The sequence below is a fragment of the Chelonoidis abingdonii genome, chromosome 7 (genome assembly GCF_003597395.2).
Source record: "Chelonoidis abingdonii isolate Lonesome George chromosome 7, CheloAbing_2.0, whole genome shotgun sequence".
Taxonomy (NCBI): Eukaryota; Metazoa; Chordata; order Testudines; family Testudinidae; genus Chelonoidis; species Chelonoidis abingdonii.
In genome coordinates, this window is record NC_133775.1 from 19,250,243 (window position 1) to 19,276,301 (window position 26,059).

The 26,059-nt window shown below is 40.8% G+C and overlaps 1 protein-coding gene across 5 annotated transcripts in view; it reads right to left on the reverse strand.

Moving 5' to 3' along the window:
• Positions 1–26,059, reverse strand: part of JAK1 (Janus kinase 1) — a 110,281-nt gene that overhangs the window by 44,503 nt on the left and 39,719 nt on the right. For 2 of the 5 annotated variants that reach the window (XM_032779606.2, XM_032779608.2), the window contains 5 exons: positions 14,793–14,872; positions 13,712–13,910; positions 11,496–11,619; positions 3,415–3,637; positions 1,319–1,482 (listed from right to left, as the gene is read on the reverse strand). In XM_032779606.2, the coding sequence (XP_032635497.1) occupies positions 1,319–1,482; positions 3,415–3,637; positions 11,496–11,619; positions 13,712–13,910; positions 14,793–14,798 (716 nt within the window). In that variant the 5' untranslated portion in view covers positions 14,799–14,872. Of the gene's footprint in view, positions 1–1,318; positions 1,483–3,414; positions 3,638–3,930; positions 4,028–11,495; positions 11,620–13,711; positions 13,917–14,792; positions 14,873–26,059 lie in introns of those variants that run through there. The other 3 variants (XM_032779607.2, XM_032779609.2, XM_075067674.1) reach the window with 3 other exon arrangements.

The following is a 26,059-nucleotide window of genomic DNA, read 5'->3' on the forward strand; positions in this document are numbered from 1 at the left end:
TGGAATGGATATGAGCAAGTACTCGAAGAAGAACTGACATTTACTTGGGCAATAAACTAACATTATAACCACCTACATAAACAGAGTTGTAATTATAATCAAGTAAATATATTTAATTACATTGCAAACTGAAATTAAAATCACAATATACCATTTAACTAAAATGAAGTGGTGAGAAAGGCAAATTTGACTACACTACATGAAACTAAAATGTTACTAAAAGGTTAATGTGTTCAATTTACCGTTGGCAGCGGACTAGTTAATAAAGTTGCTACTTCTGAATCATCTATTGCTATAACAAACTGACATGTTGAAGTTATATGGATTCCATCAATACTCAGGACTTCATGGTTGTCACTTATGCTGTGGCTTCATAAAATTCACTGTAACCAGCAGGTAACAGAACTCAAGGGCATCTTCTAATTACATATCCTTACTACAAGGGCTAAAATAGAATTGCTTTTAGCTGTAGTAACATCAGGGCTCATATCAGTGGTAGGCAACCTGCGGCCCACGGGCTGCACGTGGCCCGTCAGGGTAATCCAGTGGCAGACCACCAAACTGTTTACATTTGCATGGCCGCCTACAGCTCCCAGTGGCCGCGGTTCGCCGTTCCTGGCCCATGGGAGTTGCGGGAAGTAGCGGCCAGTAAGTCCCTGTGGCCTGCACCGCTTCCACAGTTCCCATTGGCCGTGAACCGTGGCTACTGGGAGCTGTGGACAGCTGTACAAATGTAAACAAACTGGTGCCCCGTCAGCAGATTACCCTGATGGGCCGCGAGCAGCAGGCCTATTCCACCAATTCCCTCGAATCGGGCCCCGCACCCAGTGAGAATCCCTTCCCTGGCTAGAGGCACCTTTTTAATTTTTACTCACCCAGCAGCGCTCCAGGTCTTCGGTGGCACTGCAGCGGCTGGTCCTTCACTTGCTCCAGGTCTTCGGCAGCACTTCAGCAGCGGGTCCTTCAGTGCCGCCGAAGACCCAGAGTGAATGAATGACCCACCACCGAAGTGGCACCAAAGATTCAGAGAACTGACTGGTGAGTACAAGCCCCACGTGTTTTTTACGTGGTTTTATTTTTTTTTATAAGTCATCCTTGCTGGGGCCCCATCAAAACTGTTTGAATTGGGCCCCGCACTTCCTAAAACCGACCCTGGCGAGCAGCCCGGGGGTCATGGGTTGCTCACCACTGGTTTATATCCCCTGTCAGAGGAGCCACTAGAGGGCAAGGTGTCCATACACATTTCAGTAGGTCTAATATTCTATCCAGAAGAGGGCAGTAGCATACACAGTACTGAGTGAGAGTTATCCTGACTAACCTGATATCCTTGGGAAGTTCTGGCAGCTTCATGTTTTTTTTGATAGCATAGTGAGAGATTGCAAGGACAGCCATTCCCAGACATTCATTTTCAATTTCATGAACCTCCTGATCATTTTTAGGGTCTCGAACTGGTGCCAGGCACTTCACCAAATCATACTGTCCCTTAATGGGAAGCAAAAGAGAACAAGTTGCTTTAAAAATGTTTGTAATAGTCTAATATATATGTATACCGACAGGGTCGACAAAATCATAGCCCTACACAAACAGCAGCAGAACCTTCCAGAACAGGAAGTGCTGCCTTCTGCTGGACATAGACATATAAAATTGGACAAATAAAGATGCATCCAGGCCACCTTACACTACAAATCTTATCTTTTAAAATCTTCTTCTTGAGAATAAGCAGTAACAATGATGCCCGACAAAAAAAGGTTTTTTTCAATGGCAGTTTTGTAGCACAGAAAGAGATCATACTTAGATGGTCACTAAAGCCCCAGTCCTCCATTGTGACATGTGCAGGAACACCTGCGTACCTGCAGAGCCCCAGTGACTTCAATGAGTCTCATTGTGGCCACAGTTGATCCCTTGTGCATCTCACTGCAAGACGGGCCTACACTGGTGCACACATCCCACTCAAATCCTTCCAAAGACACCCTCCCACCCCCCACTCCTCAGTGTTTCCTAAAAAAATAACTGAAGAAAATAAACCTTTGTGGCACCAAGAAGATATTTACTATCCAGTGCAGAATAGCCATGATCTTATTTCATTAAATTTGTCCTTTCTCACCCCACCCTTCTGTTTGTTACTCCTTGAATCACATCTTAAAGATCAGATTGTAAACTCTTCAGGACAGTGATATTTTTTTCCGACTTATACTGGAGTTGGGATTTTTATACTCCACTTCTTTTTTAAAAAATGTTAGTCCCCAAAAGTACAATTTTGTTAACACTCTAACACTGTCTAATAATGTTCACTAGGGTGACAACCTATCCTGTAGTTTAATGCACATCCCTTTTTTCTCCACAGAGAAAAGAGCTATTTAAAAAAAACAACAAAAACTGATAATAAAGGTTTTCAAGCAATAGTTACATAGATTATGATACAATGTGACGTGTATGATCATTTAATGAATAAAACGTTGTGGGGTGATGCCCCTCAAAAAATCTCTGCTCCATGTATTTTATGCAGTCCTCGTTTCCTTCAAAAGTGATTTCTCAAATGTTCATTCAGCTGTCGCTTACGTTATATTTTCTTTATTGTGGTTTCACAACTAAGCAACACACTATCACCCTAACAGCTCTCTTCAGACTTATCTTGCTTCTAAAAAGGGACAGTTAACTTTGAAAGTCACACTTCTGTCTGAAAATTTTGTAGCCACTATAGTTACAATTAACACCTAAGAGTACTATAAATACCTTAACAACAAAAATGTGCCTTATTTTTTTCCAGTTTGTTTACTTTGTGCATTTCATAGCACTCCACCAATTCAGTCTCTATGAATGGTCTATTTCCCTGTTTCCTTTGTATAGTCAATTTCTCCTATCAACATTATCTTTTGTTATCTGGCAGCAATGTGTTAGGTATTGTAAGAAGACAGGATCCCTGCCTCAAAGTGCTTACTCTCTTTAAAAATAAATATACAAAACAGAGACAGCAGATAGGGAAAAGGGAACTACAAATAAAGAAAGCCAGCTGGTAACTGAGTGCTTTTGTCATCAGGGCTCAGCCAAAGTTTTAACTCCATACAATTTTTTTTAGAAGTAAGATATGCAGGCTGTTCCAAATTACCCCGATGTTGTTATCTGTTGGCCAGCAGAGACTGTACTTTTAGACTGAGGAATTAGCTTTCCAAGAGAGAGAGATAGAATCTCCATTTTTTTGGACCTTTTAAAACCAGACTGGATAAAGCACCAGAAAATATACCATAAGATATAATCATATACTGATAAATGAGGTGGATCTCTACCTTTAATTTCTATGGGAAGACTGTTCCTTAAAACCTGAGAGAGGGATAGTTTTATGCAAGCGGATATAAAGCATATAACCATTTCAATCACAGGAAAAATGGCTTAACGCTTTTTTATACAATGTCTTACCTGTGCAAAGAGATATTCTAGCGAATTTGCATCAAGGATAGGGGTTCCATCTGGCACTTGTTTCTTCTCATAGGAATTCTTTTGTTTCTTTGGAGATGTGTCAAAGATAGGAGTTCCATCTGACAGTAATTTCTTCTCATAGGAATTCTTTGGTTTCTTTGGAGAATGCCTCCAGACTGATGGCTCATTTTCATTTGTCCCATGCCAGTTCATAAAATAATACCTTGAGAAAAAGAGTGATGAACTTTAAAAACTGAGGGGAGCCTCGGTGTATTTTGGATACCTATTTTGAACTGTTTTAAAATTAACATCTAGCAATAAGTCAACTTCCTTCATTTTTCTTCTCTCAAATAAAATATTACATTGGCCCAAAATACTGGACCCGTGCCAAAACAGAATTCCAGTCTAAAGCCTGGTCTACACTAGGGAGGGGGATCGATCTAAGATACGTAACTTCAGCTATGGGAACAGCGTAGCTGAAGTCAACGTATCTTATATCGACTTACACTGACTTACTTCGCATCCTCATGGCATGGGATCGACGGCCACTGCTCCCCCATCGACTCCGCTTCCGCCTCTCGCCCTGGTGGAGTTCCGGAGTCGACAGGGAAAACGTTTGAGGATCAATGTATCGCGTCTTGTCTAGACGCGATACATCGATCCCCGATAGATTGATCACTACCCGCTGATCTGGCAGGTAGTGTAGACACACCCTAAGGGACCAGTGAAAAGTGATATTATTAAGCTCTCATAGTTTCAACTTTCAAACAGCATATAGCATTCATGTTATGCTTTGGTAGGTAATATTGGCCATCTAAAATCACAATAGCCTGAATCACCATCCTGTTTCTTCCCTGTGCAGCCCACCACATAAACATACACCAATTTTAAAATGATTTTAGCTGCCACTATCTCAAGATTTGCTTGAACTAGGAGCAGTGTTGCATATCACACAATATCCTGGAATCTCTCATTTCTAGTGGTTCCAACCATTAAAGCTCCAACTCTTGGCATTCATGAAAATATGGCACTAAAAATCAGGCTAGAATTGAAAGGGCCAGACTAATTTGAAAAATCCAGTTTTAAAGGGATGCAATCAATTTACAAAACATACTTGAAACAAGCTTCTTAGCCTGCTGGAATGTTACTAATAATACCCTGAGGATAGGATTTTCAAAGAAGCCAAAGAGAGTGAGGAATTCAAATCCCACTGAAACTGAATGAGAGCTGGGTGTCTTAATGCTTCCCTCCCTACCCTACCCCAACCTTAAGCTCCTTTAAAACCATCTCAGTTTAAATGATGCAAGATGAAATCATTTTAAAAATCCATATTTACTTTTTCAGTTAAGTAAAACTTAGTTAAACCAGGTCTGGATTAACACATCCTTTGCCATAATTCTTACTTTGCTCATTAAATATTTACACTTAAAAGAATAAAACAAACTTAACTAAGTGCAAAGTTTTCAAAGTGCTCTGTAAGAATGTTAAACGTTGAACATGTACAGATCCAGTCCTTATTCAGCTGTTACTTCAACACTGTTCACTAATGACTCACATTAACAGAGATCTGAAATGGCAATTTCTAATGGGGTGAAAGTCAGTACTTACCCTGAATGCCACTTGTTTGTTACATGGACTTCTGCAAACCTTTGACAACCTTTAGAATCTTAAACAGCATTTGTCTGTCTAAACCTGCATGATAAGTAACCTTAGAATGCTATTTTGTGGTTGAAATGAGGTAAGATTAGATATCTTAACGTACTTAAAGGTCAAGTGAACATGGAAAACTACAACAGCTACTGCACGTACCGAAGAGAAGGTCACATGCATAAAACTACATTAAAATAAAGTTAAGGGTTTCTTTGGTGAAAAAAGCCAGTGCACATTCTCAGTAAATCAGGCCATTGAACAAAACTAATAACTTTTCACAAAAAAAACTAAAAAGGGAATTACTTTACCCTATTATGGATTATTAACTTACAATGTTCAAAATGGGCAAAGTGCCTCCGAGTGCAAAAAAAAGTAGAATGTGGCCCAATTAGTCTTATTTCAGACTTAAGACAACAAAGGAGGCAACAACAAAAATGAGGAAAGGGAAGGAAAGGCAGCAATAAGCTTACACAATTACTCAGCAGAGGCTTGTGAGCAGCAGGGTGGAGCAAAACAACTTTTTTTTTTTTTTTTTTTTTTTTTAACATATGTGACGAAAAATATCTTCTGTGAATAATTTCTTATAGGCATCACAAATGAAGTGGGCACTGGGGGAAATTAGGTCTCAATTCTGCAATGAGCTCTGCTCTGATGTCTGTATATATGAAGCTCAAAGCAGGATTAGGCCCTTAGTGATTAATGAAAATAATGACCTTTGACATTTCAATAGGTGTTTCTATTAAGGATGGTTTAACTATCTGCATTATACTCAATAACTTAAAAGGAAGCAAATAAAGTATTGGTCAAATTTAAGTACAACTTGATATAGAGAGACATTCTATATTGTGTGTTTGACTCTTGTTCTTCCCCTCTCCCCCACCAGACCATATAATGAACTCCTGAAAAAAGTCTGTGTATGGTGTGCGGGAAATGGTAATGCGTGCACACACAGCCACAGTGGGAACTCCTATAATGAAGAATATAAAAAACTCAGTTTGGAAATTTTACTTTCCAAACACAAGGCTCATGAGACAGTTTTCTTATCCCTTAATAGCAGGCAATTACTTTGTTTTCTATACTTTTATTTAAAAAAAACACTGTTAATCATTTTGTTAATAACCTCATTATTTTTCTGATGACTCTGAAAATAACTGCAGGTAAGGAGGGCTGTACTGGTATTCTAACAGAAGTCAGAATTTGGCCCTTTACATATAAAATGACATTTGTATTTCAGTAGTGTCTAAAAGCTCCAACCAAGATCAGGCCCATTGTGCTAGACACTGTATATTGAGAATACGAGAGACAGTTCCAGCCCTGCAGAGTGTGCAATCTAGACAGACAAAGGGTGAGAGAATGCAAAGATTATTATCTCCTTTTTTAGAGATAGAAACTAAGGCAGAGAAAGATATTGAGTGATTTGCCCAGGATCACAGAAGAAGCCTGTTCCAAAGCTGCAAACTGGACCCACAAAACTCTTGAGTTCCAATTAAGTTCCTTAACAACAGGACTAACCTGCCTCTCATACAAACAGCTCCAGCCAGCTCTGTTCTTAGAAAAAGAAACAGGTTTATTTTTTAAACATATTGTACCTTTCTTTTCATGAAAAATAAAACAATAGAAAGTATGATTTTAAAAAACAGTAGGTTCTATTTAATTACTGTACTGGAATAATTCAACTCTTTCTGATCAGCTTGTGTGTCATTTAATCAGGATGCTATAAAATATTATGGTTTCTTATGTTGCAGACTTAGGAAAGGGGTTCTTCAAAAAGTCTGTAGTAAAAAAGTCCTATAAAATATAACCTGGTATAAACGAGATAGTTTAAAGTGTAAGCTGCTGGTATGTACATGCTCTGAAGACTGACTGATATTTTATATGGAAAAAAATTTCACTCACCAAAAGCCTAAATTAGAAACATTCAACGGCGGCACAGAAACCTAAACATCTAAAGCATTTGGAATGACTGAGCCATGTACTTTCATCATATTTTTATATATATTATACACACAAAAATGATATTAAAAAAAATCCAAAGTTGCAAACCTAAGCACTCAGAACGCAGGAAATGCCAGAATTAAAAGATGCCTGTTCAACCTTAATTCAGACTCCTTATGTGCATCCTTTATGATACAGTCATTAATGATAACACACACTAGTTTTTTCAAAGGACTGACTTTGCAACCTTTCCCTTTAAGTAAGTTTGCATGTGACCTTTTCTAAGTTTTTTTAAAAAGCAAATTGAAAACAGAAATTCCGTAACATGGCATCATACAGACCCCCACATGGGTCATCAGCAGGGTCAGAACCTACCAATCCACCACACAGCCCTCTGTCACTTAAGCTAATGGAATAACTGATAGCAGCAATAAATGGTCATCCTCTATATGGCCCAGCCCTAGATGGGCCAAAGATACACACCTTGCCATTGAGTTTCATAGATACACCTCTACCTCAATATAACGCTGTCCTTGGGAGCCAAAAAAATCGTACTGCGTTATAGGTGAAACCGCGTTATATCGAACTTCATTTGATCCACCAGAACGCGCAGCCCTGCCCCCGCTCGAGTGCTGCTTTACCGCATTATATCTGAATTCGTGTTATATCGGGGTAGAGGAGTATTCGCTGACAGCAGAGGAATGAGACGACTCAGGAATCCAGGGTTCCATTCCAGGTTCTAAAGGGGAAGGTGCTCTAGTGGGCACAGGCTCTTCTGGCCAATCCCCACAAGTTTGACCCATTCTGCTCCATCCCCTCCAATCAGTGCTAGTCCAGTCCTGTCTCTTCACCACCACTGGCTCCTTGTCCCAGTTCTATTCGGCTTACTTTGCCAGTTCCAGTCTCCTCTCTTCAGACTTCTTATCCAAGTCCCAGTCACTCCCAACTCCTAACTCCTCAACTGATCTCTCTCCCCCACTCTAGCCTCTAATCAACCCTCCCACCCAGGCCATGTTCCCAGTCTCCACTGGCTCTGAGTCCCAAACTTCTCACCAGACTCTTTGTCCAACCTCAGTATTCCCCCAGCTCCTAGTCCGAGTCTCTTTGCCCATTTCCAAACCCCAGCTCCTCATCAGATTTGTCTCCCCTCCCCACTTGTTCATACTCAAGTCTCTTTGTTCAGACAGTCGCAGTTTCCTCTCACAGTTCCCAGGCTCTTTGTCCCAATCTACTCCCTATCCAGTCCAGCTCTTACCGCCCTGCATTAAAGCTCATGCAGCTTCCTCCTCCATACTGCCTGGACCCAGCAGGGAGGTCACTGATAGCACATAACACAGTCTCCATGCTCTTACCTCCAGTGCCCAGGCTTGGACCCAACATGGCTCACAACATGGCTCTCAACAGCTCAGAGCTGCAACTGTAGGGAAAATCCTGCTGAGCCCTGGGCTAAAGCATGCCTACTGTGGATGAAGTCTCCACTGAACATATGCAAACTGCAATTTTTATTCAAAGGCTTATTTGGGTAGAGTTTCACTGTGAAAATGTTGCCAGAATTTTTTTAACATGGTCAAAACAATAGATTTTCCTCTAGCTTTGTTCTTGGAAATGGCTAAACAATTTTGGCTGAAATTTAAAAATCAGCCTGAGGTAGACACTTGGCATGGAAAATTTCAGCACAACTAGTTGAAGTCTGGCAAAGTTACAAGCAACGGATAATAGGGTCTTACAATGGAAACTACCAGGAACCTTAATAATATATAACAGAAATTAGTAGTAATTCTGGGAATTTTCACCACTGACTCACCAAAGCAGAAATATACAAACATAATCTGATTATATGGGGAGTTATTTTTATGAATTAGTAATATATTCATGCAATGTGGTTAGTTAAAAACAGTATTACTGAGTCAGTGGTTAAAATTCCTACAATTGCAATTTTCTTATGTTATATAGAATATGATACAAATAAATATAAATTAAGGTCTTCCTTTTAAAAAGAAGAAACTGCACACCAGAAATATTACAGAAGACTATCAGGGGAAATTGCCCTGAGTTCCTATTGTACTGAGAAAACCAAGATTTTTCTGGTATGTAGTTGACCTGATTGACCTCTTGAAGCAAGTAAGAGCAACAAATATTCTGTGAGACCATTAGATTCCCAAGAGCTTTTCTCAGCAATTCAAGTCACTCAATTCCATTATTATCTAGTGTTAATCTACTGCACTTAATAACAATAGTTTAAACCTGAGATTAGTTTACTTTAAGATATTAGCACTGCTTATAAAGAAGGCCTGTTAAAGGAACAGACCAGATCATAGTAATCTTGTTTCTCTAACAAACATATAGTACATAACACTGAAGTTAATCTCTGAAAAGCCAAGATCTTTTTTGTTCATTACAGACAATAATTTCCCTGAATAACACACATTCCCTTTCCCTCACACTTCTCCAATCACAAAAGCAACAGTGACATGGTACAGATTTATTCACTATTAGAATTCCTTAAACTTTGAAGAGCCAAACTGTCAAATGGGCCTTATCCTGGCCTGTATTTGCATTACCAGTGTGTGCACGATCTCTCTTCTCCATGCAGGTGAAGTGTCCTGTATGTGTAGACTTCTCTTGGAACAAGGGAGGTTTGTACATGTCAGTTCTATCACCACCAGGTGTATGTGACAATTTATGAAGCATAGGTGCAAATATTCAGATAAGTACTGAAATATGTAACATTGCACAGAAACAAATTAAAGCCAATTTTTTGCCCCAAATCTCAAGATGAATCCAAAAGATTGTGTTTTTTATTTTAGGTAAATGATAAGTTAAAGAGGGGATGCTGATATATAAAAGTATGTTCTTAGAGATGTGACTAGTGGAGCTAACAGGGACCCAACTATTAGTGCCCTTGCCATTGGAAAATGCCAGAATGCTCAAACATTCTGGAAAAATTTATTCCTCAAGATAAAACATTCTCTAGATTGTAATGAAGGTTCATTTTCAGTTTTTGTTTTAAGATCTCCTGGGAATTTATCAGGGTTTATTACAAATATTTAAAAGCAGATACAAATCAGTATAAAAATTAACTTTGCAGTTTTCTGGGGAAATATCACACTTTTTTTTCCTGTTTTTGTTTTTATGCGACTTTCCAAGAAACCCTTGTGTTCTGAAATGCAGTTGGATACAGTTGTTGTTGTTGTTTGTTGTTTTCAACCCATTTTAACAGGAAAAGGCATTAATTAACTTTAATTTGCTTTGAATGATAACTCTTGTGCTATCATGTAAAACTGGTAATGTGTATGCGGTAGGTATGAGATTGACCACAACATGTACACGAGCCCTTGGGTCATTCCAGTACTTTTGACCCAGCTCCCCGCACTGGAAGGTGTCACAGAGGCTCAGTAACCCAGTTAACAAGCTGCCCTCTCTTATTCTGGAGGGAGGAGCCAGGTCTGAGGAGTTCCAGAGCTTCCAAAATTCAAATTATATGTAAAAACAAAATAATGACTTTCGTAACATCTAGGGACTTTTCTGCAAAAGTCAGTAAAAACTGAAAATGAAGGGCCACACTTGCAGTGTACAGGATGTTGAATAGTAACTGTATTGGGCTACAAGAGGGGAAACAATTAACATGAAAACACCAGGGAAGAAAGATGAATAGGGTCTGTACTAGAATTTCTGCTAGATCCAAAGGGGAAGAAATTCTTCCCTAGGCTGCAAAGTGATGGTGAATCTGCTCCCCAGCTGCATGCACTCTCCTCTAAGGAGGAGAGAAATGTTCGGTGTATCTATGGAGTCACAGGTCCACCAGCCCCCATGTGCTGTGGCTCAGGAATTGCCAATAAAGTACAATCTGATGATGTGCAGATCCTTTTCACAGAGTTTTGAATTTTCCTTGTGCTCTCTCTCATCCCATCATGGAATTGCACCAGTTCCCCTTAGAATTGAGAGCGGGTGTTCAAAAGTACTGGCATGACTTTATTCCCATTAAAGTTGACGGGAATCCAATGGGAGCCAAGCAAACCAATGCGGAACGATTCTGAAACCCACACCTTGTGTACGGGGAGACACAAAATTTGGCCCTTAACTTTTCAGTGCCTCAGTTTCTCAGTGCATACAACAGGAATAACAACTGTATTTATTTTGTGAAGCTGAATTCCTTAATAGTTGCACTTTGAACACCTCAGATGGGAAGTGCTACAGAAATACAGAATATTACGATGTGACCATGGTGCTCAGCCATTTGCACTGTGAATTTTTAGTTAGTCCTGTCACTTACAGCTTTGTGGTTTTGGGGTTGTTTTAAGGTTATGCAGAAAATGCACACACTCTGGAGACCTTTTCAGCCTTTCCTGTTGTTGATCTCTCAACTTTGTTGTGAAAGGTTTTTTGCTTTTTTAAACTGAGTTCAGCTCTAAATGTTACACTAGCCACACAATTCTTGAAAAAAACATGCACACTGGAATCTTGAAATAATCCATCTTTCGGTTGTCCCAACATACCTCATACGATAATGGAGCCGGAGTGCTGTCTTGTCATCTATTTTGAAGACATGGTTTGGTGCATACCAGAGTTTTCTACTCTCCTCAAATAGAGCAAAGAGATTGTGGCACAATGGAGATACAGCTGTTAAAAAGAAAAAATAAATTAATGAACTCAGAAACTGAAATCTGAACTGCACTTTTGACAGCTCCCAGGAGAGTGTACTAGTAAAACTGTTCAAAATTCTGTGATTTACTTCCTGGGTTTGTTTTGCTAAAACTAAAAACATCCCTTTTCCTTTAGTTGAAGGGCAGGAAAGCAAGTGATGTCACTGTCCCATCTGAATTTACTAATCCACCACAGGGTTTTCCAACAAAACACTACAGTTGACTTCTTGTTTCTATGTTGTTTGTTTTTAATGAAGACAACCTCCCTTTAAAATACAACATCTAATTTCTCTGTTTTGGATTTCCTTGTCAATAAAAGGAGAGTGCACTATCTGGCAGCATGTACACCACAGGGGCCCTGTACCTCAGGAAAGCATCTCTACTTAGGACAACACTGAAGCATGTGCTGAAGTGTTTCCTGAATTTGGGCCAAATCCTGAGCTTCTCGCTCAGTTTTTACTGAATCCATTCTCAAATAAATGCTTTCTCAATTCCAAAAATATTGAGGAAAATAAATGCTGACTATGCCAACTGTACAGTTATACAATGTGGGGCAGGATACTTGCTGCTCTCTCATGTAATCCAGCAGCACTGAAGGCAGACTGATGGTATATCACGATAAGAAAGTCTTTTACACCAGAGATTAGCTTCAGAGCCTTACTCAAAAACTAGCATTTCACAAAATGGCAGGCTGGCAGCAGTAACAAGGAATTAAAACAAACAGGACTTTTGGACCTATAAATCAGGTGTCTCCTATGGGCCTAGCTAGCATAAAAGAAGGTGGAAGGAGGTTCCCTTAGGAAAACCCTGCTCCTTCAATCACACTTAGAAGATTTTGCAACTCTAACTAGATGTGGTTAGAAATTAGACATCAGAAGTTACCAGCAATGGACAGTGTGTGTGTTTAGAATAAATACAGAGAGATATTTGACAGCTTTCAAACTATTAACATAAATAATAAATGAATTTAAGTATCTGCTGTAATTTATCATAAATGGTTTTCATTAGCAGCCAGCTTGAATATATATTTGATGAAGTTTAACCATGAGATTCTCCCTAACCTCATCCTGAAGAAAAGGTAGAGTAACTAGGTGAAACAAAGGAGGAGAGCACTGGATGTCTCAACCCCAAAAGGGGGCTAGAGGGGAACCCAACCTTTTTTTATTTTGAAGCTTCAGGGAAACTGAACAGACAGTCATAAATAAGAGCCTGATTAAATGGCCTGAATCTTCCCCTCAAATCAAAGTATGTCGAAATAACTCAGCTGAAGACAGTGGAGTGTAAAACTGGTGTAAGCAAAAAGATAATTGGGCCCTAGTTAAATAGGTCCCAGTTCATCAAAGCACTTTAACATGGGCTTAAATTTCATTGACTTCAATGGCTTACTCATCTGTTTCAGTGTTTTGCTGAACTGAGACCATAATGGAAGATACTGATACACTTTTTGATGTAAATTTCTATATAACTTGAATTGTGCTTAATTCTAATCTCACTTTACAGTACATTAGTGTATTACTAGTATTGTACACACCAGTGACCATACACATGGAAGTGAGAGACGAGGGTGGGGAAAAACAGGTAACAAGATGAGATAAGTATCAGGGAGAGCTGGGAATGGCTATTTTGCCAGTAAGACCAACTGCCATATTCTGAATCTATGTGCTTTGGTATTGCAGAAAGGGTTTCTTAACAGGTTTGCCAGCTGGTATGTTACAGTGAAAACAGCCTTGTTTAACTGTGTAATAGGATACCTCTTGAAAGACAGCCTAATCCTGCTCACGTTAAAGTCAATGACAAATGGAAGTGTCAGTGTTGGAGTGGAGGGTCACGGCTTTTTGCCATTCCTCTAGGATCCTTGGATTCTACGTAAAGAACCGACAACTCTTCTGCAGAGGAAAGTCTCATTCTCCCTTCTCCCCATGAAATAATCAAAAAAGAATTCCACAAGAGGTCCCTTAAAGTTTTCTAGCCCTGACCCTACCCCATGAGTATTTTTGCATTACCAGAGAGGGATGAATTTATTTATCATACATTTTGTCTTAGTAATAGCTGAATACTGCAACACTCACAGCACTTCTGGGCAGCTTCAATGCACAGGTTTTCTGCTGTATACTCGCCACTGGTGTACCGAATGGGAGGCTTCTCTTGCAAATAGAATAATATTTCCAATCCTTGCTCTTGAGCTTCTGTGGTCACTTCGCTTTTTTTTGAGTTTCTCAGTTTTGCACAGAAAGCCATGGCTTTGCAATCTTCTTTTACATTTAGATACTGCATTCACAGAGAAAATGTGATGACAAGTTTGATATTTCATTCAAAGCTGAAGCCACATTTAGGTCTCAGGCTGGGGTGCTAAGATCGAGGTTTTTGTTCAGGCCCAACAAGTGAAAATTATTTCAGTATCTCTTAAGTAGGCTTCTGAATATACTTATGGTTTCTCAAACTTTTCAGTTTGGTGATCCCTTACTAAAATATGAATAGTAGTAAAATAATGTATCAATGGCAACAATGCTCCTGCCCCACACATACCTCTACATTGAAGTTTTGACCTCCACAAAGTTATTTTGGAAATTTTATTTTCTTTGCTTTAGAACTGTAATAAAATTTTCTATGTCTTGCAACACCCCCATTCCCAATTACCTTTAGTAATACCATCCTGAGATCACAACCTACTGGCTAAAATATAATATAGATTTATTTTTAGATGCCTTAAAGAAATTGACTAACTTGCTTTTTCAGCTGAATGTTAAAAGCAGCTAAAGCAACTAAATGTTTGTAACACATTTTTCTTCCTTTTCTTAGACTTGATGTGCCATACCAAAATGGACACTGCTTTTTCCACCTCTCAAAATGTAACATTAGCGCTAGACAGTTTTAATGCAATGTCCTTAAGATTGGAATGTGCTACATACGCAAACTTGACAAAATCAGGAATAGCAACTTGCATTATGAACACCGTTTGGAAGGAAACAGCAATAGTAGAGTTGGACTGGCAAAAAAAAACAGGTTTTATTTGGGCATGGGATGGTGGGGAGAGTTCTAAATGAATGTGTCTACTGAAGTCTAATTCCATTTCAAATGAAAGCCAAAAAACATAGCCTCCATAAGTATTTCATTTAAAAAAAAAAAAAAAAAAAAAAAAAAAACACACACCTGCATTTATCTGAATGTCTGGTCTTCCAAAACAGGAGAATGGATTTTCTTCAAATTTTCCAGAAGCAATTCAACCCTGTCTGGGAACAAGGAAAAGAAATGTCAACTCAAAAGGGAGCTGTTTTGAGGAGTTTTATAAGCCACGATATATGGACATTCAACCAACTGCATTGAATGAGAATTTTTCCACTCACTTCAATGTAAGTCCCATCTCAAATATAACTATTAAAAAATAGCTAGGAGCATATCCTAGACATTTTGTGGACCTGGCGCTCCCATTAGAGCCCATGGAGCTCTGGTTGCATCAACTAATCATTTACAAACCCAAAAACCAAGGGACCTTGCCTCATCTCTTATTTATTACTTGTATTTTGGTAGCACCCAAAATGTTCTTGATGCTATCAATTCTTCCTCGCTCTGAAGAGTCTAATATTCAAGCAGCCTTTATCCTATGTGCCACGTCCTTAGTGTATTTTTTAAGCGAGTCCCTTCTCTTTTTGTTTTTGATCTCTCCACAGTAGATTTCAGCTCCATCCTTCTCTCTCGTTTTCTGTCTCTATAATCACTTTTCTTTCTTTAGGGTGTTCTAATTTCACTTATTCTTGTTTTTTTTTTTTTTTTAACCGTACCCTCCAATCATAACCCTTCTCTCTTCTTCTTTCAACCTAGGGCTGACCTGAAAAAAATTGCAAAGGTTTCCCAATCCATTTTTCTCCCATTCCTCCAAAATCTGCCTTTTTTCTCTCCCCCTTATACTTTCAGTTATTACCCTCTTCTCCAGTTTCCCCCATCTCCAGTCTCTACAGTTTTCCCCACAGTTCTCCTTTCCTTCTCCTTCTTACCAAGCTATTCTCTTCATGAAAAAAATCCTCCCCCAATTCTCACTGGACTCCTATCACCCTTCCTTCCAATTGGAATCTGGAATCCTCTCCTCTATTGTGAAGAGCCCTATAGATCATGGAGCTGCTCTTCGTAACAAAATTCAGCTGTGCAGCACTTAAACAGCAGAGAAATGACTAATGCATACTGAGAGAGAAGGGAAGCAGGTAGTGCTGCTGCAGGGAAGCTTGCATCACAGCAGCCCCAGTGGGACAGGTGACTAAGGTGGGATTCACTAGAGGGACACTGTTATGCTCAGCATTGCAGCACCTAACCTTCAGGTACCCTTGTTGCCTAGTACAGTTCACAGCCCTGTGTTAGATATCCAGGCTCCCTATACAATGCACGGGAGAGTTAGGTGCCTGAGAAGGGGATTCACAAAAGCCAGTATGTTGAGCAGGGAGCTGCCTAAAATAGCCAATAGAAAATGCAGAGGAAAAGGGTGTGGCCTAAGCCCCACCCCTCAAAGTATCTTAGGTGCCTAGCTCCCGTTTCACAGTGATGAATCATCTCCTGGAGTTAGGTACCTAAGGCAGTTCGACACTTTTTCAAGAAATACCAAGGAAGCAGAGGTGTCCCCCCCCGCCCCTTAATCTTTAGCCCAATAGTTAGAACACTTACCCAGGAGGTGGGAGACCCAGGTTCAACCCTCCTCCCTGCCTGATGGGAACCAGGGATTTGAACTTGAGTCTCCCACCTCCTGGGTGAATACTTTACCCACTAGAGTATAAGGGGGTCACCACCACACCTCCTGTTCCCCCTCACTTGTGCTAGCTTGGGTGGGAGGGGAGGTTAGACATGTTCTCAGAGCATCTACTGGATCAGGCCCAGTGGTAAAGACAGGTGTTCTCCCAGCTAATCTGCCAATCCCATGATTAAGATGTCAAACTCCTGGATAGTAACAGGATTTAGGCAGATGCATAAATGTCCAGTTACTAAAATACAGCCACCTTGGAGACTTTAACAGCAGAAACTTAGGTGCCTAGCAAATTTAATGACTTCCAGGGTTAGGCGGCAACTGAGCAGGGGGGTTGTAAATGCCAGTGGTGCCTAAATATTGGATTTAGGTGCCTAAATCCCCTTTATAAATCCCATCTTAAATGTCTCACTTTGCCAGCCAGAACCTCTGGATCTGTCCCTGTAAACTGGGATGTCCAGACGTTGGTGCACAAAGCAAGTAGGACTGGAACCCTAAAGTAGATGAAATTTCTGGCAAGCAAAAATAAAAATTGAAAATCCCTAAGTGGACTGTGCAGAATACAGGAAGTTACTCAAGTGAGTGAACATCAAATGCAGGGATTATATTTACTTCTGAAGAATTTCATTGAGCAAGGAACTGAGCCACTGATTTCTGTGGCCTAAACCAGTAGGGCTGCTCTCTGAATTGAAGGAGAACTTGCTTCGTTTATAAGGATTATATAAGAAACAGTTTGATGCATAAAAGTCTCATGTATTTCCCCAGCCATTCTTTCCTGTGGCAATCTCCAAAGGCAACTTCAGCATTTTGAGGGTGGCCTATAAAATAATTCCAATTCTCAAGATAACAGACTTCTGTTTACCACATCACATCATTATCCATGGTGCTGGCCATAAGAAGATCCTTCCACTTGTGTCCGGCATTTTCTCTAAATGTACACTTGAGCTAAAAGATCGTTCTTTTTGCTGCAGCAGTATTAGAGCTCAATTCTATATCACAGACTTTAATGTAGTTTGGTATCTCTTACAACTTAGTTCCAACATACACCTGAGCAACTTGGACAGTCTATCTAGTGCATCTTCCTTTGTATTTGGAAATGGCTAGCAAATTTTGACTACTACCAAACATAAATATACAAAATGGCAATGTAGCACACATTAGCAAGTAAATCACATGCACCTTCCATTCACAAACCTTGCTAATTCCTAATTAGAGTTTCCAGACACATCCCTGACTAATAACAAGGTTTTGATAAGGGAAAATAATGGAGAAGATTACTGGGATATACAAAGAAGCCAATAATTATTTCTGCACAGAAAGATAGAATTTAAATGCAAGGATTTTAATAGGGCAACTCACCTTATGATAAAGACTCCCTTTACGATAAGACTCCCTCATAACTGGGATATACTCTATTATAATATGTTTGTGAAGCCATAAAATTAAAAATTCTGACAAGCGCATATATAATGAACCATAAAAATTGTACTGCAGCTTTAAAATGTGAAAGGAAAATGAAAAGCCTATCCTGGCTTCTTGTAAATCTTATAATAAGTCAGAACTATTGCTTTTCAACTCACTGCTCTTTTGCTACACTTAACTCATAACTCTTGTTTCCAATTATAGTAACAATTCCAGGAATACCAAAGAACAGTAAGTGCTGTTTCATTTACAATAAACTTCTGGGGACAATCAATCTCTGCTCAATAACTTAGCTTTTATTATATAGTCTTCTTGATATTATTGGATTCAGTATCAAAATTCATTTTTTTAAAATACGTTTTGAAAGAAAAATGATGTAAAATCATTTAAAATCCACACTCTATATTTCAAGCGTCTTTCGTACGCCTTCATTAAGAATATTTACTGTCATTGCTATAACAGTTGTGTTATGTACACCAATACAATGAAAGAATTAAAACACTTTTGGGGTACATTTCAGATTAACTAAATGCTTCCCCACCACATGAAAGGTAAAGATGCCCGCCCTAACAGACAGTGCTGGCTCACTGGGGGTAGGTAGGGCTGGAGGACCAATGCTTTCTCCAGCCAACAGCACACACTTTTTGTTGAGAGTAGCTGCTACTGGCAATCATAGTCCTAGGACTAGCTAGTAGCCACCCCAGGAATGACGACTCTATATGCTGGTAGTGGCAGCCCTTTCCTACTCTACCTCCTGCTGCCTTACCGCTGTGTACATGTGACTGTTCCAGTACACCACGACTGATAAGGTTCTGCTTAGGTAAAGACTAAGGTTTAGCTGCCACTACTCCATCTCACTTTCGCTATAGTGATACTACAGTCTTGGCTGAGGAAGAACTTCCACTATAATCCTTTGACTGGAGGAGGACATTCTCTGCCAAAAATTTAAAATGCTGCACCAAAAAAAATTCTGGGCACAGTATTTTAAAAATTCTGCAAAATTCTGCAAATTTTATTTGTCAAATAAATGTGGAGGCTCCAGCATGGCAGGCCACTGGCTGCACAGAGGTGAGAGATCACTGTACAGCTCCTCCCAGGACACGGACTCAGCGGTGAGGCTGCACCCAAGTCTGACACAGGACCGGGCCTGCCTCAGAAACGCTCCAGGGCCCTGCCTCTCTGTGCCAAGTGCACCAGGTGTGGGCAGGCAGGCTGGCTCAGCCCAGCAGGATTTGAGTGCAAAGGGGCTTAGTGTGGGTGGATTCAGGTGTGGGTTGAGAAGGTTCGATGTGGGGCAATCTGAGTGCGGGTGGCTCAGTGGGGGATCCAGGTGCAGGGGGAATCTGGATGCACAGGGGCTTGCTTGTTGGTGGGGTTCTGGGTGCAACAGTAATGGGACTCTGCAGAGAGGTCCAGGCAAAGGTGATTGGGGCTCAGTTGGGGGAGGGTCTGGATGTGGGGGGGACAGAGCTCGGCAGGAGGGTGTATGGAGGGGTCCAGATGAGGCTGATTAGGGCTCGGTGGGGTGGAGATTTGGGTGGCTCGTCGGGATGGTCTAGGTGCTGGGGGAGTAGGGTTCATCGAGGGGCGGGTAGTGGAGATGGTTCTGAGTGCAGGGAGATGAGGTGAGGCAGGAGGGTCTGGGGTGAGGCAGGAGGGTCTGGGTATGAGAGGGTCTGAATGCACGGCGATTGGGCAGATGGGGGAGCAGCTCCCTATACAGGGATCCCTCCTCCTGCAGCTGAGCAGCAATGGGTGTAGGAAGCGGGGGTGAGGGAGGACTTTGCAGAGCTTCCTTCTGCCAAGGGAGGAATCTGAGGATGGGTCTGACCAGGCCCCAGATGCCATGCAAGAGAAGAAGAAGTCCTGTCCTCCCCACCCCAGCTGGGACTAGTAACTGAGCCTGGCGCAAGGTAGGATCCACTAGCTAGGTCTTCCCCAGTCCCGCCTCCTGCCCCACGGGGATTTACTGCTCTGTCAGCTGCCCTGGGCTCCTGAAACATATTGCTGGGGAGGGTCACATGACCGCTCTTGTGGCTTCTCTTTGCTTCCCTGTCAGAAAGTCATTCTTCTGAGGGGAAGCAAAGAAATCTGCAGGGGACATAAATTCTGTGCATGCCCAGTGGCACAGAATTCCCCAAGGAGTAGAATACTATCACAGACCAGGACCTCACTGTGCTAGGTGCTGTGCAAAAAAAAAAAAGATAGCTCCTGCCCCAAAGAGCTTACAATCTAAGTGTGGGTTACAATAATAATTGTGTACACACGTGCATATATATATTGTGCGCCTGCAACTTTCAGATTCTAGAGCTAATTCTTTTTGACCAAGGAAATGACAAACAGATCTGGGATCCATAGCAAGTTTATTATGACGCACTTGTCATCTCCAGACTTGCCTATGGCTAAGGTGGACCCTGAAAGGTTCTTCAGAAGCTGCAACTAGTGCAGCATGCAGAGGCCCACCATCTAAATAGAGCAGACTAAGAAGAAATCACACACACAGTGTCAGTCAAACTCTATGTCTATTCCAAACTCCTCCTCTCAACCTTTAAAACTACGGCCCAGCTATCTTAATAATTGCCTCACTCTGCTCCCCACAACATCTGCTATGCCTAGTGACTATAATGCTACCAGACATTTGTGATGTTCAGTCCTAGGGTATTTCCAATGACATGTCAGCAGTTAACAGAACAATTCATAGACTCTAGGACTGGAAGGGACCTCGAGAGGTCATCAAGTCCAGTCCTCTGCCCTCATGACAGGACCAAATACTGTCTAGACCATCCCTGACAGACATATATCTAACCTACTCTTAAATATCTCCAGAGATGGAGATTCCACAACCTCCCTAGGCAATTTATTGCAGTGTTTAATTACCAGACAGTTAGGAACTTTCCCTAATGTCCAATCTAAATCTCCCTGCTGCAGTTTAGCCCATTGCTTCTTGTTCTATCATTTATAGGCTAAGGTGAACAAGTTTTCTCCCTCCTCCTGATGACACCCTTTTAGATACCTGAAAACTGCTTTCATGTTCCCCTCTCAGTCTTCTCTTTCCAAACAAATAAACCCAATTCTTTCAGCCCTTCCTTATAGGTCATGTTCTCAAGACCTTTAATCATTCTTGTTGCTCTTCTCCGGACCCTCTCCATTTCTCCACATCTTTCTTGAAATGCAGTGCCCAGAACTGGACACATACTCCAGTTGAGGCCTAACCAGCGCAGAGTAGAGCAGAAGAATGACTTCTCGTGTCTTGTTTACAATACACCTGTTAATGCATCCCAGAATCACGTTTGCTTTTTTGCAACAGTATCACACTGTTGACTCATATTTAGCCGTGGTCCACTTATGACCTCTAGATCTCTTTCTGCATACTCCTTCCTAGACAGTCTCTTTCCCATTCTGTATGTGTGAAACTGATTGTTCCTTCCTAAGTGAATCACTTTGCATTTGTCTTTGTTGAACTTCATTCGGTTTACCTCAGACCATTTCTCCAATTTGTCCAGATTGTTTTGAATTTTGACCCTGTCCTCCAAAGCAGTTGCAATCCCTCCCAGTTTGTATCATCCGCAAACTTAATAAGCGTACTTTCTATGCCAATACCTAAGTCGTTGATGAAGATATTGAACAGACCCGGTCCAAAACAGACCCCTGCGGAACCCCACTTGTTATACCTTCCAGCAGGATTGGAGCCATTAATAACTATTCTCTGAGTACGGTTATCCAGCCAGTTTATGCACCCACCTTATAGTAGCCCCATACTTAAATTGTATTTGCCTAGTTTATCAATAGAGATCATGCAAGACCGTATCAAATGCCTTACTAAAGTCTAGGTATACCCACATCCACCGCTTCTCACCTTATCCACAAGACTCGTTATCCTATCAAAGAAAGCTATCAGATTGGTTTGACACGATTTGTTCTTTACAAATCCATGCTGGCTATTCCCTATCACCTTTCCACCTTCCAAGTGTTTGCAGATGATTTCTTTAATTACTTGTCCCATTATCTTCCCTGCGCACAGAAATTAAACTAACTGGTCTGTAGTTTCCTGGATTGTTTTTATTTCCCTTTTATAGATGGCACTATATTTGCCCTTTCCAGTCTTCTGGAATCTCTCCATCTCCCATGACTTTCCAAAGATAATAGCTAGAGGCTCAGATACCTCCTCTATTAACTCCTTCAGTATCTAGGAGGCATTTCATCAGGCCCTGGTGACTTGCAGGCATTCAACTTTTCTAAGTGATTTTTAACTTGCTCTTTTTTTATTTATCTTCTAAACCTACCCCTTTCCCATAAGCATGCACTATGTTAGACATTCCTTCAGACTTCTCAGTGAAGACCGAAACAAAGAATCATGTTTATGGAGACAGGCTGACAAACAGGCAGCTGTTAAAGATAGTCTCAAAGATGAAATGGGGCATGACCACCACAAACAGTGGTTTTGCCTGGAGATCCAGGTGTGCTTGTAATGAACCGAGGACCCCCTACTGGTGTGTTGTTTTTTTAATTAGACCCATTGTTTGGAGCCATTCCTCAATCCATGAGCTCCACTTGCTTCACTTTTCGTAGCCTGTCTGAACCAAAACTGGGCTTAAGCCAGCCAAAGTTCAGCTCAAGGTCCAACTTCTTAGGCTGTTTTGATCCAGGGGGTAGATTAATCTCATTACAAATAACAGAAGCCAGCTACAACGTGTAGATGTAAATTTCCCGGACAGTTTTTTGTTCAGGAAATTTTCTGTTTTTTAAATATTACCCTCTTGAAGGCTTCACAATTTTATATTAAAATTTCTTCTATGGTATTCCTACAATCAGTTAAAAATATTTATCAAAGTCTGAAATCAAACCTGCCATATTAATAACCTAGTGCCAAGAAAACACCCAAAAGTAATATTTGAGCAACAACAACAAAAGTCATAACCCTTGCTACCAGCAGCACATGCAGAAGGAGTGTGTATGGGCATGGTGGTAAGCCTTGGGATTCTAGCAAAATGGGACCCTAGCGGTTAAAAATACACAGTCTTTCAACCAGACCCACTCATGCCTGCTAGAAAACTCCAAGAAACATTCCATTTAGAATCAAATCTGGCTATGTCAAATTTTTCAGTATTTCTGATTCCTAACTTATTACTACAAATATTTGTATGAAAATTGGTTTCTTAAGAGTTCACTGGCTCATGCTGGCTATTTCATCCCTATCTGAAAAAACGTATTTCCTTCTGTGGCTTCATAATCATTTTCACACACCAGCTCCTTGTCATGTCACAATAGATAATGGGCTATATTCTACTCTGCTACAATTACATATGTCTAAACCATATGTGAATGGATTCCACAGGAGTAAAAGAGGAGAATCTGACCACTTCACTACAGGTGTGGAATAAGAATGAGAAGCAGAAGTATTCTGAAAAACAGAAGTCATGTCTTTGTGCAGCAATACAGTATGAAAAAAAGAAATACAGAAAACATAACTAGTTATGTAATATTTTTAGCAGAATGTTGTTTGAGAATTTTTCATGAAAGGTGACAAAGTAGAACTGGTCAGAAAATGGGTTTTCCTGTCAAAAGTTTAACCTTTTTGTTGAAAAAAAACAAATTTTCTTTTTCTTTTTTTTTTTTCTTTTTCTTTTTTACAAGAAGTCAAATTTTTCCATGGAAAGACAATATCTGTGAAAAACTATTTAATCAAAAACTGAAGTTTCCTTCAAAAAGCACTTCTGATGGAAAATTTTCAGTAAGTCCTATAACCTGGTCACTCAGTTCCAGACTAATTTATAGCCACACATTACATTTTGGGTTATCTTGAAGAATTTTAATGACAATATTCTTATTACATAAATTCTATGAAATTTAAATATGTTCAAAATTCTTATGGAATTTACTATTTTCTGCAACTATGCTGCTTGCTCCTTAGAAATAGCAAGAAGCATAGAATTCCTCCAAAAAAAGGTTAATCTAAATATTTACCCATTACTCTGTTTAAAAAAAAAAACAAACTTAAGTTGGTCTACACAAGCAGGTTGCACCAGTTTAACCACATCTGTTTAGTTCACTGATGCAACTTTTTTCTTGCAGACAAGGCCTTAGTGAAATTATGAAATCCACGAGATGGGAAGTGGAGGAACAAAAGAAAGGGATTCTAAATGCCAAACTGTTTAAAACTTCTTCGTTTGTAGTTTCTTAACTTTACAGGAGTTTTGCTCTAGTAAGGTCCGAAGGGACTTTACTTAGCTCTAATACTTAATGAACACAATCTATTGTTTAAAGATTTAACCCTTCCACATCTTCAATTGAGTTGTGAGATCTCCCACCAAGAAGTCCATCAGCAAAACCAGGGAAGACCAGACTTGACATTCCTTACATTTCTAAGAAAAAAAAACACCCATCCCACTACCCGCTGTTTTTTGTTTTTTAGAAAGTCTTTCAAGACTTCTATATACAAAAAAGGTATAACACAAATGTTTTGTTTTAAAAAATTCTTTGCAGATCTCTCCTTGAACCAGAAACAAGCAGACAATGGATTTATTAGAAGGAATGGAGTGGGAAATAAATGGAAAGCTTAGGCCTTGCCTACGTTCCAGACTTCTGTTGGCAAAGCTATGTGATCAAGAGTGTGAGGTGATATGATCCCTGACCGATACAACTGTCCCAGCAGAAGCCCCTAGTATAGGTTCAATTATACCAATAAAATTGCACTTTACGGGTATGGCTTGTTCTGCTTGGGGGATGATGGAATATGCTATACTTACAAAAGCACAGTTCGGTTAGCATAAATTGCATCCACACTAGGAGGTCTGCCAGGATCACATACTCGTATTCCTAGTCCAGTAAAGAGCTCCTATTGTAGACATGGTCTTAGAAAGATATCTCCTGTGGGGTGAGGCGGGGAGGCAAACATTTGGGGGCTGACCCTACAGTCTTTACTAGGGCAAAACTCCCATGAAGTTCAAAAACTGTTTCCCCTAATTAAAGAAATGCAGATCAGGTGCCTAACTGGGAAACTAGAAGAAGGATTTTGGGAGAGATTTTGATATGTTGAAAGTCAATGGGACCTGTTCCCTAACTTTCTTAAGCACTACTGAAAATCCCAGTTTATGGCTCAAATGTAAGTATGGAAGTTAGACCATCTAGATCAGGGGTTCTTGCAACAATTTTTTTGGTGGCCTCAGAGTGTGGCCACCAACTCTTGCTGGTGGCCGCACTTACACTTTTTCCTAAAATTATTAACTTTAGGAAAAATAAATAAAGTAATATGCAAATATATACATCCAAATCATTGTAATATATTTATGTACAGTTTGAGGATTTTTTTGCAGATTCAATAATAGAAATCATGCACAGTTATCTCTATTTTTTGACTGAACCTAACAGAATAGAAACACAAATAAGGTGCTTTCCACGTTCTTGTCTTTTTTTATTATTGCTTCTTTTGCTTTTTTGGTAAAAGTGGTTGTTTGTATAACTATTCTGAAGTAAATTTAAAAAGGCTTTTACATAATAGAAATCCAAGTAATAGTGAAAAATATCCGGGTGGCTTGGGTCTGGGAAGGGGAGGGGAGGCACGCTGCAGCTGGCCCAGGGCTCTTCCAGGTAGGTGGTGGGGCTCGGGGCTTCAGCCAGCCCAGGGTTCGTCCAGTCACAGGGGGGTGCTCAGGGCTTCTCCGGGCAGGGGGCTTGTGGCTTCAGGTGCAGTGGGTCAAGGGGCTCCAGCTGCAAGGGGGGAGTGCACACAGAAGGGGTGCAGTTGGGGGCTGGCCTCCCCAAAGAGGGGCTCCACCCACTGCCCATGTGCCTACTGCTCACCTCCTCACTCCCCGCCCCGTCACTCGCCTCCCATGTCCCTCCTCACTTCCCCCACCCGCCACTCACTTCCCATGTCCCTCCTCACTCCCCCACCCGCTGCTCGCCTCCTGTGTCCCTCCTCACTCCCCTCACATGCCTCCTCACTCCCCTGCTTGCAGCCATACCCCCCCGGCTGTCTTGTCACCCTGCTGGTCGCTCACCATTCGCCTCCTTACTTCTCTGCTAGCCCCGCCCCACCCCACCACTCACCTCCTCACTGCTCTGGTCGCAAATAGACCTCCATTCACCCTCCCCACCCTGCTGCTGACTCACCGCTCACCTCCTCACACACACCCCTGCTCACCTCCTCACTCCCCTCCTTGCAGCCAGTTCACTCACCCTGCTGCTGGCTCACTACTCCCCTCCTCACACACACCCCTGCTCACCTCCTCACTCCCCTCCTTGCAGCCAGTTCACTCACCCTGCTGCT